The sequence below is a fragment of the Belonocnema kinseyi genome, chromosome 10, assembly GCF_010883055.1.
Source record: "Belonocnema kinseyi isolate 2016_QV_RU_SX_M_011 chromosome 10, B_treatae_v1, whole genome shotgun sequence".
In the NCBI taxonomy this organism is placed as follows: Eukaryota; Metazoa; Arthropoda; class Insecta; order Hymenoptera; family Cynipidae; genus Belonocnema; species Belonocnema kinseyi.
Window position 1 is genome coordinate 62,306,099 of NC_046666.1, and position 15,644 is coordinate 62,321,742.

At 29.3% G+C, this 15,644-nt stretch overlaps 2 protein-coding genes across 6 annotated transcripts in view; one reads left to right on the plus strand and one right to left on the minus strand.

Moving 5' to 3' along the window:
• The window catches only part of LOC117181435 (sterile alpha and TIR motif-containing protein 1), a 468,060-nt gene extending 461,503 nt beyond the window's left edge, over window positions 1–6,557 (plus strand). For 3 of the 5 annotated variants that reach the window (XM_033374088.1, XM_033374089.1, XM_033374087.1), the window contains exon 11: window positions 4,986–5,105. Coding sequence is in view for 1 of the 5 variants with exons in the window: in XM_033374090.1 (XP_033229981.1) it covers window positions 4,983–5,949 (967 nt within the window). In the remaining 4 variants the exon portion in view is untranslated. Of the gene's footprint in view, window positions 1–994; window positions 1,031–4,982 lie in introns of all 5 variants that reach the window. The other 2 variants (XR_004468119.1, XM_033374090.1) reach the window with 2 other exon arrangements.
• A 3,759-nt stretch (window positions 6,558–10,316) lies between these two features.
• Window positions 10,317–13,908, minus strand: LOC117182024 (histone H3.3-like). The gene is made up of 4 exons (XM_033375042.1): window positions 13,569–13,908; window positions 13,325–13,397; window positions 10,653–10,819; window positions 10,317–10,587 (listed from the first exon to the last, which is right to left on the minus strand). The coding sequence occupies exons 1-4, from the start codon at window positions 13,592–13,594 to the stop codon at window positions 10,416–10,418; spliced, it is 438 nt and encodes a 145-aa protein (XP_033230933.1). The 5' UTR covers window positions 13,595–13,908; the 3' UTR covers window positions 10,317–10,415.
• Between the last annotated feature and the right edge of the window lie 1,736 nt (window positions 13,909–15,644).

A 15,644-nucleotide genomic window follows, 5' to 3' on the forward strand; every position in this document is an offset into this window, starting at 1 on the left:
TTCTGTTGTTTTGAACCGCACTTACTACAACTATGTTTGGTGTTGTCATTGTTGTTCCCACGAGAAGCTAGGGAAAGGGGTTCGTCCATCCTTGTAGGGCCCTGCATGCAAGGATAAGGCTGCGTACTCTGAGAGATCGCCTGGTATCCCAGAGTCACCGTTCTAGACACCTCACCCAGGTGCCATTCAGCTTTCGGCACGGTTTTCACACCTCCGCTTGGGGGTTAATTCCTTCGAGACCACCCCTGGACAATTGACCGCGACTGCCTATTTATTTTTGTAACCATATTCAGCAGAAACTCTTGGTACAGGAACCCTCTATCCGCAACCCGAGGACGCGTTCGGTGGCTTTGTCATAGGCCCTTCGGTTTGATTCTAGAGGAATCAAAACCGAACCGAATATATATATATATATAAACGATATAAGAATGAGGAAATTTGTTAAATTATGATTTTATCTCTAAAATATTTAGTTTGTTTATTATAATTATGGTATTTTGTAGTTTTATTTTAAAAAGTATTCCTTTATCCAGTTGAAAAAAATTATTTTCAATTCATAATTTAATTAATAAATCCGAGAATAAATCGTTTTTACTTTTCAAGAATAATTTACGGTTGAAGCTATAAAAATACATTTATATTTTTAAATAATAAAAATCCCAAAATAATTAAAATATTTCACAATAGTTCCAAAAGATTTCAAAAGAATTGAAGTATTTTCAGAAAGATCCCAAAACTTTTAGGAAGGAATGTACATATTTCAAGAATGATCAACCCGTCGATACCTTTTCATATTTTTCTTCTAAAATAAAAGACTTGTGGGAACTTTCTCCAAGGTAGGGGAAATTCAGGGAAAAATTTTAAAAATAGAAATGCATATTTTGAGGGGAAAGAGGGGCAGTGAAGCCTGAAATTATGTAATTTTAACATGAATTTTTGTTTTAATCTCAATTTGAAGATAACTGATTTTCAAACTTTGCTTCCTTTTCCGCAGCAAGGATTAAGAAATCCAATTTGAAATCAGGATTAGGTTAGTCGTCAAAAGCAAAAATCAGTATTTTGTTAGTGTTGTGTTTTCGATGTCGTAATCATAACTTTTAGTTTATCCAGCATTAGATTTAAATGTGTTAAATGCACGTTTGTTAATTGTTGTCCTGATCTCGAAATAATTGCACTCATATTTTTCCCAGTGTATCATCTTCCACTTTTGCTCGTTCTTAGTTTAAAAAAATTGAAACCCCACTTCATATTGATACACTGGAACTTGGATTTAATCATTCCGGATTTACTGCGTTCTGAGAATTGATGTCTCGGCCAGAAACAACGGAAACTTTCTCTATGTGGGGACTGGAGAATAGACTTATAATATTGAATGACACAAATTGTGTACAGCATAATAATATTGTGATAAATACAAATTATACATAAATAATAATTCTTAAATTCCAAATATTTCACAAAGAATTCAATAATTTCGAAAATGTTACCAAATATTTAAGAAAGATTCGAAAGATTTCTGAAGATATGACAAAGATTTCGATGACTTCTTAAGATTTCCCACAGCTTTCAAATATTTTGCTAAGATTTCGGATAGGTTAAAAAGATTTTACAAAGACTTTCGTTATTTCATACAAATTTCCAATAGATTTTGAAGATTGTACCAAGATTTCAATGATTTCACACCGATTTCAATGATTTCAAAAATATTACCAAATATTCGAAAATTATTTCCTATATTTTGCAAAGATTTCAGAAAGGTTTCAAATATTTCGCAAATATATGCATATATTTAAAAGATTTTACAAAGACATCAATGATTCCCCTCATATTTAAATAATTTCACAAATATTATTAAATATTTCGCAAATATTTCGGATAAATTTATGAGATTTCACAAATCTTTCAAAAATATTTCCAAAGATTTTGCAAAAATTTCAATGATTTCAAACATTTCGTAAAGATTTGGAATATTTCCTAAAGATTTCAGATAGATTGACAAGATTTCGATGATTTTAAAAAGATTTTAGAAAGATTTCAATCATTTTTACAAATATTACCAAATATTAAAATATTTCGCAAAGATTTCGGATTTCACTAATGGTTTTAAAATATTTGAAAGATTTCAATTATTTCCCAAATATTTTGCTATCAGTATCATCAAATCCTCCCCCAAACGTACTCTGATTATTTTTTTTTTTTTGCATTTAAACATTTTTGGTGGTTATCTAAAGTGTAATCCGCTATTTTCCACTAAAAATTCTACCATTTTGGGGGTTGAAAACACTCTTAATGTAAAACAAAATGTTTGACTAAACGTGGGGGGATAGTATTTTATATGTAAAAGATGTGTACCAAGTTTAAATTGAATCGGTAAAGTAGGTTTGAAATGGCAGTGAACACAGGCTTTGAAAAAGTAGTTTTAAGAAAAACGCGTTTAAAGTTTTAGAAGCCCGCAGCTGTCAGTGCTGTAGTGATAGAGGACAGACAGGAGACTAACAAGGCAATAACTTCGAGTTTTTCTCAAATCGACTTAAAATTTTAGGAGCATATTCCTGAAATATTTAACAATAATAAAAGACAAACAAAAAAATCGATTTTTTGAAAAGTGCAAACCTCCCCCCCCCCCAAATTATTTCCCAAAGATTTCACTTATTTAACAAATATTTCAAAAATATTTCAAAGATTTCCAACGATTTCAGAAAGATTACAATGATTTCCAAATATTTTACAAAGATTTAATCAATTTCACATCTTTAATATTTTACATATTTGAATGATTTTCTGAAGATTTCCAATATTTCGCAAAGATTTCGGATAGGTTTAAAAGATTTTACAAAGATTTCAGTCATTTTCACAACAAATATTAAAATATTTCGCAAAAATTTTACAAAGATTTGGGATGAACTTAAAAGATTTCACAAAGATTTCGGTTGGATTTAAGGGGGGGGCGGTTTAAGCGTAAAAAACACTCTTTTTGCGAATTTTTTTTAAGAGTATGGACTGAGCAAATGTTTTTAAACTTTTTGTGCATTATTAAGCATAATTTTGGCAATATTCTGTATTTTTTCATTTGAAAATATTTTTAAAAAAGCCGGTGACAGAGACGGTCCGAGAACGTCTTGGGAAAAAAAAAACAATTCGCGGTGTTCACTGTATCTCGGTCGGGAATTATCGGAAATCCAAAACCATTTAAATTTAGTCAAAGTATCATCAAATCCTCCCCCAAACGTACTCTGATTATTTTTTTTTTTTTGCATTTAAACATTTTTGGTGGTTATCTAAAGTGTAATCCGCTATTTTCCACTAAAAATTCCACCATTTTGGGGGTTGAAAACACCCTTAATGTAAAACAAAATGTTTGACTAAACGTTGGGGGATAGTATTTTATATGTAAAAGATAGGTACCAAGTTTAAATTGAATCGGTAAAGTAGGTTTGAAATGGCAGTGAACACAGGCTTTGAGAAAGTAGTTTTGAGAAAAACGCGTTTAAAGTTTTAGAAGCCCGCAGCTGTCAGTGCTGTAGTGATAGAGGACAGACAGGAGACTAACAAGGCAATAACTTCGAGAGTTTTTCTCAAATCGACTTGAAATTTTAGGAGTATATTCCTGAAATGTTTAACAATAATAAAAGACAAACAAAAAAATCGATTTTTTGAAAGTGCGAACCCCCCCCCCCCCAAATTATTTCCCAAAGATTTCACTTATTTCACAAATGTTTCAAAAATATTTCAAAGATTTCCAGCGATTTCAGAAAGATTGCAATGATTTCCAAATATTTTACAAAGATTTAATCAATTTCACATCTTTAATATTTCACAAGTATTTTCTCAAGATATAAAATATTTCGCAAAGATTTCGGATATATTTAAAAGATTTAGCAAAGATTCCAATAATTTCCCAAAGATCTAAATCATTTTTACAAATAATAACAAATATTAAAATATTTCGCAAAGCTTTTACAAAGATTTCGGATTAATTTAAAAGATTTCACTAAGGGATAAATGATTTTGCAATAATTACACGAAAATTTCATTTATTTAAAAAAGATTGCAATAATTTCCCAAATATTTTGCAAAGATTTAAACAATTTCACATGTTTACATGTTTTTACATTTCGTAGAAAATTCCAAGAATTTCAACAAAATTGCAATGCTTTCCCAAAGATATTACAAAGATTTCAGATATATTTAGAAGCACAGTCTCCAATGATTTCCCAAAAATTTCAACATTTTCAAAAATTTTTAAAAATATAAAGATTTCAATTATTTCTTAAAGATTTCAAATATTTCATAACGTTTTCGGAGGAATTTAAGATTTCAAAAATATTATCAAAGATTTATAAAATATTTGAAAGATTTCGGATAAATTAAAAAAACTTCAATGATTACTCAAATATTTCAACAATTTCACAAAAATTACCAAATATTAAAAATATTCGACAAGATTTTAGTGATTTCCCAAAGATTTCACAAAGACATCAATTATTTCACAAATATTTAAGGTAGGTTTTGGGAAAAATTCAAACTTTCTGGTGAACTTAATCTTTCGATTTCATAGGGGGATTGCAGATTGATTTTTGCAATCAATACTTTGGCCCTTCCTGGGCGATTTCTGAAGGATGATTTCATCCGATAAATATAAAATTTTTAATTAAGGAATTGATATTAAAATTAAAACATAAATTGGATAGCGTTCAAACAATTTCAAGTATTTGATTTTCAATATTTAAATTAATAAAATTGTTACATAAAATTCTTATTATATAAATAATAATAAAGGTTGTAAAGATGCTCCGCCGCATCTGCGTTCAAATCCAACAGAAATCGTTCATGCATGTTTACGTTTGGACGGTCTTGATTTAGTTTTAAGGCCATTGCAAGCCATGCCCGAAACCATTATTAAATCCAAGTTCCAGTGTATCACTGCATGACTTTTCTCCCCACAAAATGAAACAACCCCTTAAAAACAAAAAATCTGATTGCAGGCTTCGAAAGTCATCCAGTCCGTCCGGTCGGTTGATGAGTCTTCCACCATCCGCTCGAGTCAAGTTTATTCACACTCATCCTGGAGGAAATCCAATGCCTCGTCGTCCACCACGTCATCCCTCTTCGCCATCAAATCGTTCTCGATCTCTAGAACTATTGGATCCAAACGAGAAAAAGACTGTCTTGTCCATTGCAGCAGAACCGGTCCCACTTCCAAGACCAAGATCCAGGAGCCTGGACGGTTTGCTCGACGAGGACGGCATAATCACAGATCTGAAGAACGAGGAATCAACCACGGACACTTCTTCAATCGAAAATGCTTCTAAAAAATCTCGATCTCAGAGTCTGAATGGACTTCCAGAGAGCGTGAAGAATCAACTAAATGATTCCATCGTACCGATTGACAAAACCGATCCGGTGAAAACCGGAAATTCCGAAACGAACTCGAACAATTCCGATCCTCAACCTCTTCCTCGAAACAAAAGAGCACCCAGTGTGGAAATGAAAGCGGTTCAAACAGAAGTTGCGAAGATAGCAAAGTTAGAAGATATGAGGATATCTTCGTCTTCTGAAGAAGGTGGTGAGAAGGAAGAAAATGTATTAGATTCAGACAAAATCCAACCAGAAATTAGGATAAGATTCGAAGAACCGAAAAGTGAAAGTCAAGAAAGAGAGAGTCAAAGGGAAGATTTGAAGAATCTAAATGATGAATCGGAAAATCAAAAGGACCAAGATCTGGGCCAAGAAAGGTTGTCATCGACAGAAAATGAGAAATCGACTTTGTTGAAAGCCAAAAGCTGTGGTGCGGGGTTAGATTCCGACGACAGTTATTCGTCAGAGTACAAGCCTGTAATTAAGGGACAGGGCTCCTTATTGTCGCTGCCTGCTGGAGCAGAGCCGAAAAGAAAGAGAAATTTTATGGACAAGTGTGTGAATAAGGTGCGGTCCTTTATCAAGAAATAATAATGACTACTGAGATTGCAAGGATTCGGTGTGACCTTGAATTTGTGGTGATAAAGACTCGTTATTTAATTTTTTACCCTACGATTAGACGACGTTCGCAATCGAGACAAATATTTTAAACTATAGTTCCGTGAATATACGTAACGAAGAAAAAATTGGAATCGAGAACCGATTCAAAATGCGAAGAAGAATTCGATTATTACTATCATCATTGTGCCTGATGTAACAAAATGTCTTCAAACGAATCTGGAATCGGAAAAGCCGAATTAAATTCCGAACGAGGATTTCTATGTAGCCTGCTTTTTCAGGTGTCTTTTTGTATTTCATTGTATCATAGCTTCATTTTAGATTTTAGATTTAAATATCGTCAGGGATTGTATCCTTTTGTTATGGCATTCTAAGTATTTTTATTTTTATCATTGTTGAGCGAAAACGAAGATTTTCAATGCAGCTAACCCATCAGTCACTTTTTTCATTCGTTTAAGTAACCTCTGTTTTAGGTATCTTATTTTATTATTATTATTATTTAACGGTATTGTATTTTCTCATCGTCGAAGTTTATGTTCGTAACTATTTATCAAACAATAAACCAATCAATGCTTCACAGTAATTTTAAGATTCATTCGAAAACCATAATGTGTATATTTTACCAAAGTTTCACAAGAGTTAGAAATCTATTCAGATGGTTAAATACTTCAATGGAATAAATAATTTTATTTAGCAAAAATTAATCGAATGTTTTTCTCACCCCTAGCCAAACGCATTGGCTAATTATTATTACAAATTTTACTATTACTATTAACACTGACACTTTTTTTGAGCGACGAGACTATTTTTATACTATTTCGGAAAAATACACCAAAAACTCACTTTTTTCACAATTTCTTTACTTTTCCTGGAAAAATATTTTTGAACTTCTTCGCTAATTATCTAGAATAATATTTCCTCAGTGGCTAATTACGGGCGGTGCATAAATTCCGTATATTTTTTTCTGAAATTTTGAAACACTAATTTTTTTTTTTTGACAAATTAGTTCAAACTTCAATTCTCAATTAAAAATGTAATAGCTGTTTTTTTTAACTACGAACATTTTTTAATCTTAAATTAAAATCAGTTCAATTGTTCCAAATAGGGTAAATTTCTAACCAAGACAGATTTTTCAGTGAATAAAAGAAAACTTCATTCAAAATACTGAATTCTTAAGATGAAAAAAAATGTTTTAACAAAACTGTTAAAGAGTTCCAACCAAATACTTAAATTGACAACCAATAAGACGAATTTTCAACCAAGAAGATTAATTTTCTACGAAAAAAAGTATTAATCCTCAACAAAATACATCACATTTAACCCCATAGTTGATTTTTCAACAAAATATATACATTTTTAAACAACCAGTTGAACTTTCGACCAAGAAGATTAATTTTCTACAAAAAAGATGAATTTTGAATAAATTGCATTAACTTTTAACTATACAGTTTGATTAAGAGATGTGATGCTAGTCAAAAATTTACTTGATTAATTTTGAGTTTATTTTTCCGTTTCTTTTATTTTTTTCGCCAAATAGTTGAATTTTTAAACCAATCAACAATAAAGTTTATTTACAACCTATCATTTAAATAGTTTAGAATTTTTTTTGTTTAATTTTTAAACCCTAAAGGGTCAACTTTGAACCAAAAATTAATTTCAATTGAGAAAAATTAATTTGCATACAAAAAGAGAATTTTCTACAGAACAGTTTAATTTTGTACCAAATGTTTTGAACTTTCAAATAAAAAAATCGAATTTCTATAAAACAGTTTAATTTTCCATAAAAGAATTAAGTTTTCAGTTAAAAGCATTAGTTTTGAACAAATAAAAAAACGAATTTATAACGAAAATGATTAATTTTAAACAAATAAAAATTGAATTTTAAGAAATTACTTCAACTTTCAACCATGAAATTGATTTTTCAACCTAAAAAGATGAGTTTTCACCAAAAAATCATTTCAATGGAGGAAAATTAATTTTCAATAAAAAAAGAATTTTCTACAAAACAGCTTAATTTTGTATTAAATAATTGAATTTTATAACCAAATTTTTGAACTTTCAATTGAAAAAAAGACATTTCTATAAAACAGGTGAGTTTTCAACGGAAAAATAAAATTTTCAGATAAAAAACTTACCTTTTAACAAACAAAAAGAACAACTTTTCCAGGGAAATTATGCAATTTAAACAAATAAAAAATAACTTTTAAGAAAGTAATTTAACTTTCAACCAAGAAATTGAATTTTCAACCAAGAAATTGAATTTTCAACCTAAAACGATGAATTTTCATCAAAAAATCATTTCTATTGAGGAAGATTGATTTGCAATAAAAAAAAGTATTTTCTACAAAGCAGTTCAATTTTGTATAAAAAAGTTTAATTTTATAACCTAATGTTGAACTTTCAAGTGGAAAGAAAATTTAATTTCTTAAAAACAGTTAAATTTTCAGATAAAAAAATTACGTTTCAACAAACAAAAAGAACAACTTTTCAACGAAAATTATGAATTTTAAACACATTTTTATGTGTTTAAAATTCATCATTTTTTAAAATTCTAAATGATATTTCAACAAATAAATATTTTAATTTAAACAAAAAAAAACAGTTGGAATTAACCAGCAAATACGATTTTTTAACCAAATACTTTGATCCTCAACTAAAACAGATTTGTCAGTCTAGAAAGAAACAATGTTTTAATCAAATTGATGAAATTCCAAGCCAAGAAGACGAGTTTTTTACGAAGCAGTTTAATTTTTAACAAAATTATTGACTTTTCAGCATAGTAATTAATAACAAATTAATGCTGAACCAAAAATTTACTTGTAGCCTTTTGAACCGAAAATAATGCATTTTCAACTATAAATATTTGGATTTTCTTATAGGATATAAGTGGAAAACCAGGAAAAATAATGTAAATAGGGAATTATGTGAAGCCTGCGCCTGCAATAAATAAATAGGAACTTTGATAGACTAAATAACATTTTAAAGAATCATTGAAATTCATTTTTAACACTTGAAAAATTTTATGACGCTGTTTTTTTTTTAATTTGTGACACTATTTACACAAGTTTTTATAAAAAAATCTGTCCAAGTCTGATTTAGTTTCCTTTTAAATCAGTTGAATTTGTATCTTTTTCAACCATATCATTTAGTTTACAATGGGTAATTAACTTTGAACGTTACAATTTTAATTCTATTTGAAAAAATGTAATTTACAAGTCAAATTGTTGAATTTTTTGTATAATAAATATTGCACGCCTATAATACCTAGAAGAAAATCGAGTAAAACTAAGAGATATAGATGATATGAAAAGATTCAAAATTCATTAAAATGTTGAAATGATTTCAAATAATTTAAACTAAGTGTCTATGGATACAGACAAAATCCGTCCATTTATACCGAAATTTTGATGTAAAAATTCCATGACCTAATTTAAGAACAAAATATAGATTTTTGCAGATTTCGTATAAATATTTCAGAACCTTTTTATGAACTATGAAAGGCTCTGAAAGAATAAAAATCATTTTCTTAAAATTCCTAGGAGTCATCCCTATTTAATATTCCCAGTAATTCAAAATGACTTTATTTTGGACAATAAATTTAAAAAGATTTCAGAATATTTTAAAAATGGTAAAAAATGAATCTGGAAGATTTTAACGACATATTTTTTATTTTGCAAGATATGAAAAAATTTTAAGAAAGAGTTCGAGTAATTTTAAAAGAGGTTTAGAAGTTCTGAAAAAAAGAATAATTTGAATTTTGAATAGATGTAAAACAACATGTAGATTTTTTAAGATTTTGAATCTTTTTAGGGATTTTTTTAACTATTTAAAATGAAAATAATTTAACTTTTAATTTAAGAAGTGTTCAGTTTATAACAAAAATGTAACCGTTAAATTTGTTATATTTCTAGTTTGAAGTTGCTTAAAGTGATTTTGAGCTCAGTTTTTATTACATCAAATGGAAAAGTTTTTGGCCTTAAAGTACGAATTTTTTAATTTCATTGCCCGTGAAAAATGCTAGCCAAACCGGAAAAAATCGAGGAATTTTTTTATGTGATTAAAACGGCCACCCTGTTCAATCTCTTTATTAACCTAAATTCACGTCAATCTTTTACTATCTGTCAATATAATTTCTTCCAACTTCTGTCAATCGATCTTTTTCTATATCTTTTTAAATCTAAATTCACGTAAATATTTCTAAATCTCCTCTACCTGCTTTAAAAAAGAATGTCGAAAAACCGGCTGAACTTGAGAGGTAGACAGTGCTACGGGACTTAAATGAACCAGCCTAACAAAAAATAATAATCTGATGTTTTTATTTCTGAGAAGGGAACATGGTTCGCAATGTTGATATATAATCCTATTTTCTGTTCGAATATAGTTTATAATTTTGTTATCAATAGAGGTCAAAGATATAAAATAATGTTAATATATATTTACTATCTATTAATAACATCATCACGTCCTCGAAGACGTCGTAACATGACCATATCTCTTTGCATCAGTGTAACTCGCTTAGCATGAAATGCTAGAAGAATGGCATCCTCAAAAAATTGTACTATGTACATCTCAGCAGCTTCTTGCAAAGCTCCAAGGGCAGGTACTTGAATCCTAGAAATATTAAAAGTAGTCCGCTAAAAAGTGCGCAAAACACTCGTCTCTTTTTTTAGTTATACCTCTTAATTCCCAATCTTGGAAATAAGTCGTATATAATCTCTCGAACCAATCGAACGAATGGAACTTTCGGTATAAGCAATTTTGTTGTTCGCCTGAAGAATTTTATTTCTTGCAAGGCGCGAGATTTTCTTCGTTTCTTTCGTCTTCTATCAACAATAACTTCTGCCTGGAAGTTTCCAAAGATTAAAGAAATTCTAAGTTTTCAGGTTTAATAGTTTAGACAATTTACGAATATCGAAAAACGTTTTTTTTCCAGCAAACACAGGTTGCATAATTTATAACAGACGTGTCTAGCGAAAATTGGTTATCAAACTTTCCAGATCGGTAATAACGTTTTTTCTGGTTTATATGTGCGTTTTATTGTTATTATTATTAGTTAATAAGGTGTCTTCTCATCTGGAAATATCAGGGATTTTTTTTAAATTGTAATATAAAATTAAACCGCAAAGATGTTTCATTCGTAAAAGTAGCTTTATTACTGGATTTAAATCCAGTAATAAAGCCAAATAGTTAACTATTTGGCTCAATTTTTTTTTAATTGGTAATTATTTTTAACTGTAAATTTAAATATTTAGTTAGTTTTTTGTTGTTGAAAATTAATCTTCTTTATTGAAAATGAAACTTTTTTATAAGGAATGTGAATTGACTTGCTGAAAGATCGTTTTTGTTCTGACAATTGTTTTGAAATTAATCTTTTTTGTTCAACATTACTTTTCAACTGAAAAAACTATTTAATTTTTTGTTAAAAAATTATTTTTTTTTTGGAGAAAATTCATAATTCTCGTGTGGAAAAATAGAGCAGGCCCCCGTCAGGGTCCACATGGATTGCCCTCATGCCTTGTGGAATCCATAAGGGCAATCCAGAAGTGGTTCCTGATGGAAACGACATGCGAATTCATAGGGGCCCAACATGGGCTTCCTTTATAGATCTCTCATGGTTGCCACCATCAAAGCCCCCTTGGTTTTTTTTCCATTGCTGGCACATCTCTGGGCTGCTAACACTATTTTTTACTGGCCTGCCAGTGTTGGGCCAGCACTGTATATCGCTACTAGCACAGTACTATTCCAACAGGACATTCACCATGGCGGCAGTACTGCGTCATTGCTAACTAGTACCGTACTGCTATACTCTAACCATATGACAAAAAAGTTATTTAAAAAATAAATATTAATTGATTGCGAGTATTTTTCTGCAGATATTTATAGTCCTGTTTACATATATTACATTTTCAACATTATATTACAAATAAAATTTCTAACCCTACGGGGTATCGAACCTACATAATCTATCCCTAAATCTATCGAATGTAATTTTTCATTAACATTTAGCATATTTCATGAAAGAAGAAACTTATAATTTGTGGCGACAAAAAAATATTCATCCTTTAGGCTTTGAATCGTTGATCCATGAGGGCAACCGAGCTGGGTCCCCTGCGGGGACACATATCTAACATCCATATTGTGAGAGATCGAATTTCAGATAAGCGTCATTCAATTTTTGACAGAAATTCATTATTTGTAAGTCTGAACTCATGAAACCTTAAAATTTGTAGTGTTGAAAAAATATTCACCCTTTGGACTTTGAAACTTGAATCGTTGATCCGTAAGGGCAACCGAGCTGGGTCCCCTATGGAACATACATATTGTGAGAGTTCGAATTTCAAAAAAGTGTCATCCAATTTTTGACAGAAATGCATTGTTTGTAAATCTGAACCATGAAACCTTAAAATTTGTGATGTTGGAAAAATATTCACCCCTTTGGACTTTGAATCGTTTATCCGTGAGGGCAACACCGAGCTGGGCCCTCGACGGCGGACGTCGTAGAATTTTCACGCGTGGAACATCCATGCGGGCCCCCGCCGGGGGCCCTCATCCTAAAAGATCTCAGCGGGGTTTTTTCCACCCGGGTTATCTTTCAAAATTCAAATATTTTGCTGATTGAAAATTTAATTATTCATGAAAAATTAATTTCTTTACTGAAAACTCAGCTATTACAGTTAGAAATTCATCATATTAGTTGACAATGCAATATATTTTTACTTGAAACGTTAAAAATATGAAGCATTTTTAATTGAGATCAATAATTATTTTACTTAATTTAATTACATAAGGCATTTAAATTCAGTTATTAAATTAAATTTTTATCAAAATGAATCATCATGAAGGCATTAAATCTATGATTAATTTTACTCAAAAGAATATATTTCCATATTTTCCTAAAAATCTCTTTATTACCTTCCTCATCGCCTTAGTTATTTTCACAAATCAAAAAAAAAAGTTATTCAATTTTACTTATGAATCTATTTTTCCACATTTGGATATTTACAAGGAATAAAAACATGTATTTCAGAAAAATTGACATTTTTTAGTTCTAAAGCTAATTTGTTTTAAATGTAGACGTTAAAAGAATCTAAGGATAAATAAAGACATGTATGTCAAATCGTAGATTAAATTCTACGGAAATTTAGCTTTAAAATAAGTCCAAGAAAAAATTTGATTTAATCTTTATCAATCCAAAAACTGCTGAATTTTTTAATAGCATTCTTTAAAACATTAAAAAGCCTAGCATCGTTTTAAATGGTTACTTTAGCAACATTGATAGCATTCTAAAGTCACTAAATTTCAAATTTTAATTCGTTATATGGCAAAGAAAAAAATGAAGTGCATTTACTCTGTTTGAATTGTCAGTTCCTGGTTGTCTGCTTGATGTTGAACTAGAAGTAGTAGAATAACTTCTTACAGACCTATTAAGGGTAAATAAAGAAACGCAATTTATCGATAAAATCCCTATAAAATAATGCGTAGGTTCCAAAAATAAGGAAAAATCAATTTTTCGGAATATTGAACAATTTTTTCAGTAAAAAAACTTTATAAAAGAAAGTTATAAAAATCTTATTGAAATTTAACCTACTAACCTCGGTTGTGACTTGTGATGAACCATTATTTTTAGGCGGCATGATTTTTCGAATTATAAAATTGAATAAAAAGCACTATCTCGCTTATAAGTAACAAAAATTGAAATGGAAATCTAAAATAAAGCACGTATTCGTGAAAGAAGATTCCAACATGTTGCCGTCAAAAAAGGATTTTTAAAAACTTTTAAACACTATTCAGCTCCACAATTGTCAGTCTATTAATGATAATACAATCTAATAACTTGAGGCCGACAAATATCGTTCTAAAGTACAAAGAAATTCATCGAATAAACCAAAGTCAACATCTTATTTACTTTAAATCTTATTTGATAGAATTCCCGCTTAGCTAGTATTGACTGAAGACAGCAAGCGAGAACAAAGGAGAATATTTTTTATTGAGTAACTTCTCGTGATACATATTTTGAATGAAATATTCCAACAATGGCGTCGCTGCAAACCAAAATTCATTTGTTTACAATTTTAAATAAAAATATAAAAATAGATAAGCATTTAACTATGAGGAAACGAGTTTTAATGAATCCTCTATTTATTTTATTCAAAAATCTGGAAATTTCTAAATATGAATATGAAATATGTCAACTGTTTCCACTTTTTTTTTATTTCATTTTTGGAAGTTAGCCAAAAAGTCCATTAAAATCGACCTTCCTTTATCTTCTCTGATCGCTAGAAGATCATTTTAATATTGCAGATATTACTTTTCTTAATTTTGTCTGAAGTAAACTACAGTTTTTCCCACCAACGTAAAGGGTAATTTTTTTAAAATGCAATTAATATAAATCATGCAAAGACCGAATTAAAAATCAATAATTAAAATATACTTACCTAATTTTTTGCATCTTCTCGACTTTTGACAATCCTTTCTCATTTTTTATTAAACCTTATAATAATAGAATACATTTGATGTAAATAATTAACTTTAGAAAATATTAAAAGTTAAGAGCCAGTAAAAATGATCATAATGTTGCTTAAAGAGAATCTATATCATAAAATACATATTTTAATACGCCATTGAAATGATTAACAATAATTATGCTAATATAGTAGATGGGAAATAAATAAAAATATATAGAAAGATGCATTTACAATTTAAAAAATCACAATTTTATTATAATGTGATATAATTTACAATATCATTGCAAATAAGAAGACATTTGAACTTTTATATACATTTCTAACTTATTTACATTATATAGATACATTAAATCTGTTTTCAATTAGAACTAAAAAATAAATACGACCAAAAGTACTAATCACACAGATTTATGAAAAAAGGCCAATATTTACAAGATGAATACATACTGACGACAAAAATGTTACCCGGTGAGTTTCAAACTTCATTACTTGACTTTAAAGTAAAAATTTCAGAGCAAGATATAACATGACAGACTTCAGAAAAGTTTACAATTTTATTTTATCAAAAATAAAAATATATTTTTACGAATCACGTTAAAACTTCGCTGGTCTTAGGTATAAGGATAAACAAAGTTTTGTATTCAAGAAGGTGCATCTTTTAAGAATGATCTAACCAGCTAACATAGTTTATGATAAATAATAATCATAAAGGATTAATTTAAGCAAAAATTGGATGATACATTTTCAGTTGGACAGAGGCTTAATATACTCGCCACTAAATAAAATAAAATAACTGTACTTCGTAGAGGTCTTTATTAACATTAATTAATAATACTAATCTAAAAATGCAGAACAAAAACAACCTACAACTTAAACTTGCTTGATTAGAATCGATTAAAGATAGTTAACATTCTTCGTAGAGAATATCATTAATAATAACCCGAATAAAAAAATTAAAGAACAAACTGAAGATACAGCTTAAATTGACTAATATTAACCTCGGGCAAAAAAAAGTCGGGGACGAGGATTTCGCCCCAATAAATTTTCTTCAAATCAATAAATAGCAGCTTGTCACAAAAACATTCTTCTCACTTTTTTCAAAATTTAGTCATATTTATAACAAAATTCAATCATTTATCTTCAAAATCTGTGATAAAAATGTAGCTTACTTATCTACAACTTATAAAAAACACTCTTAAACCA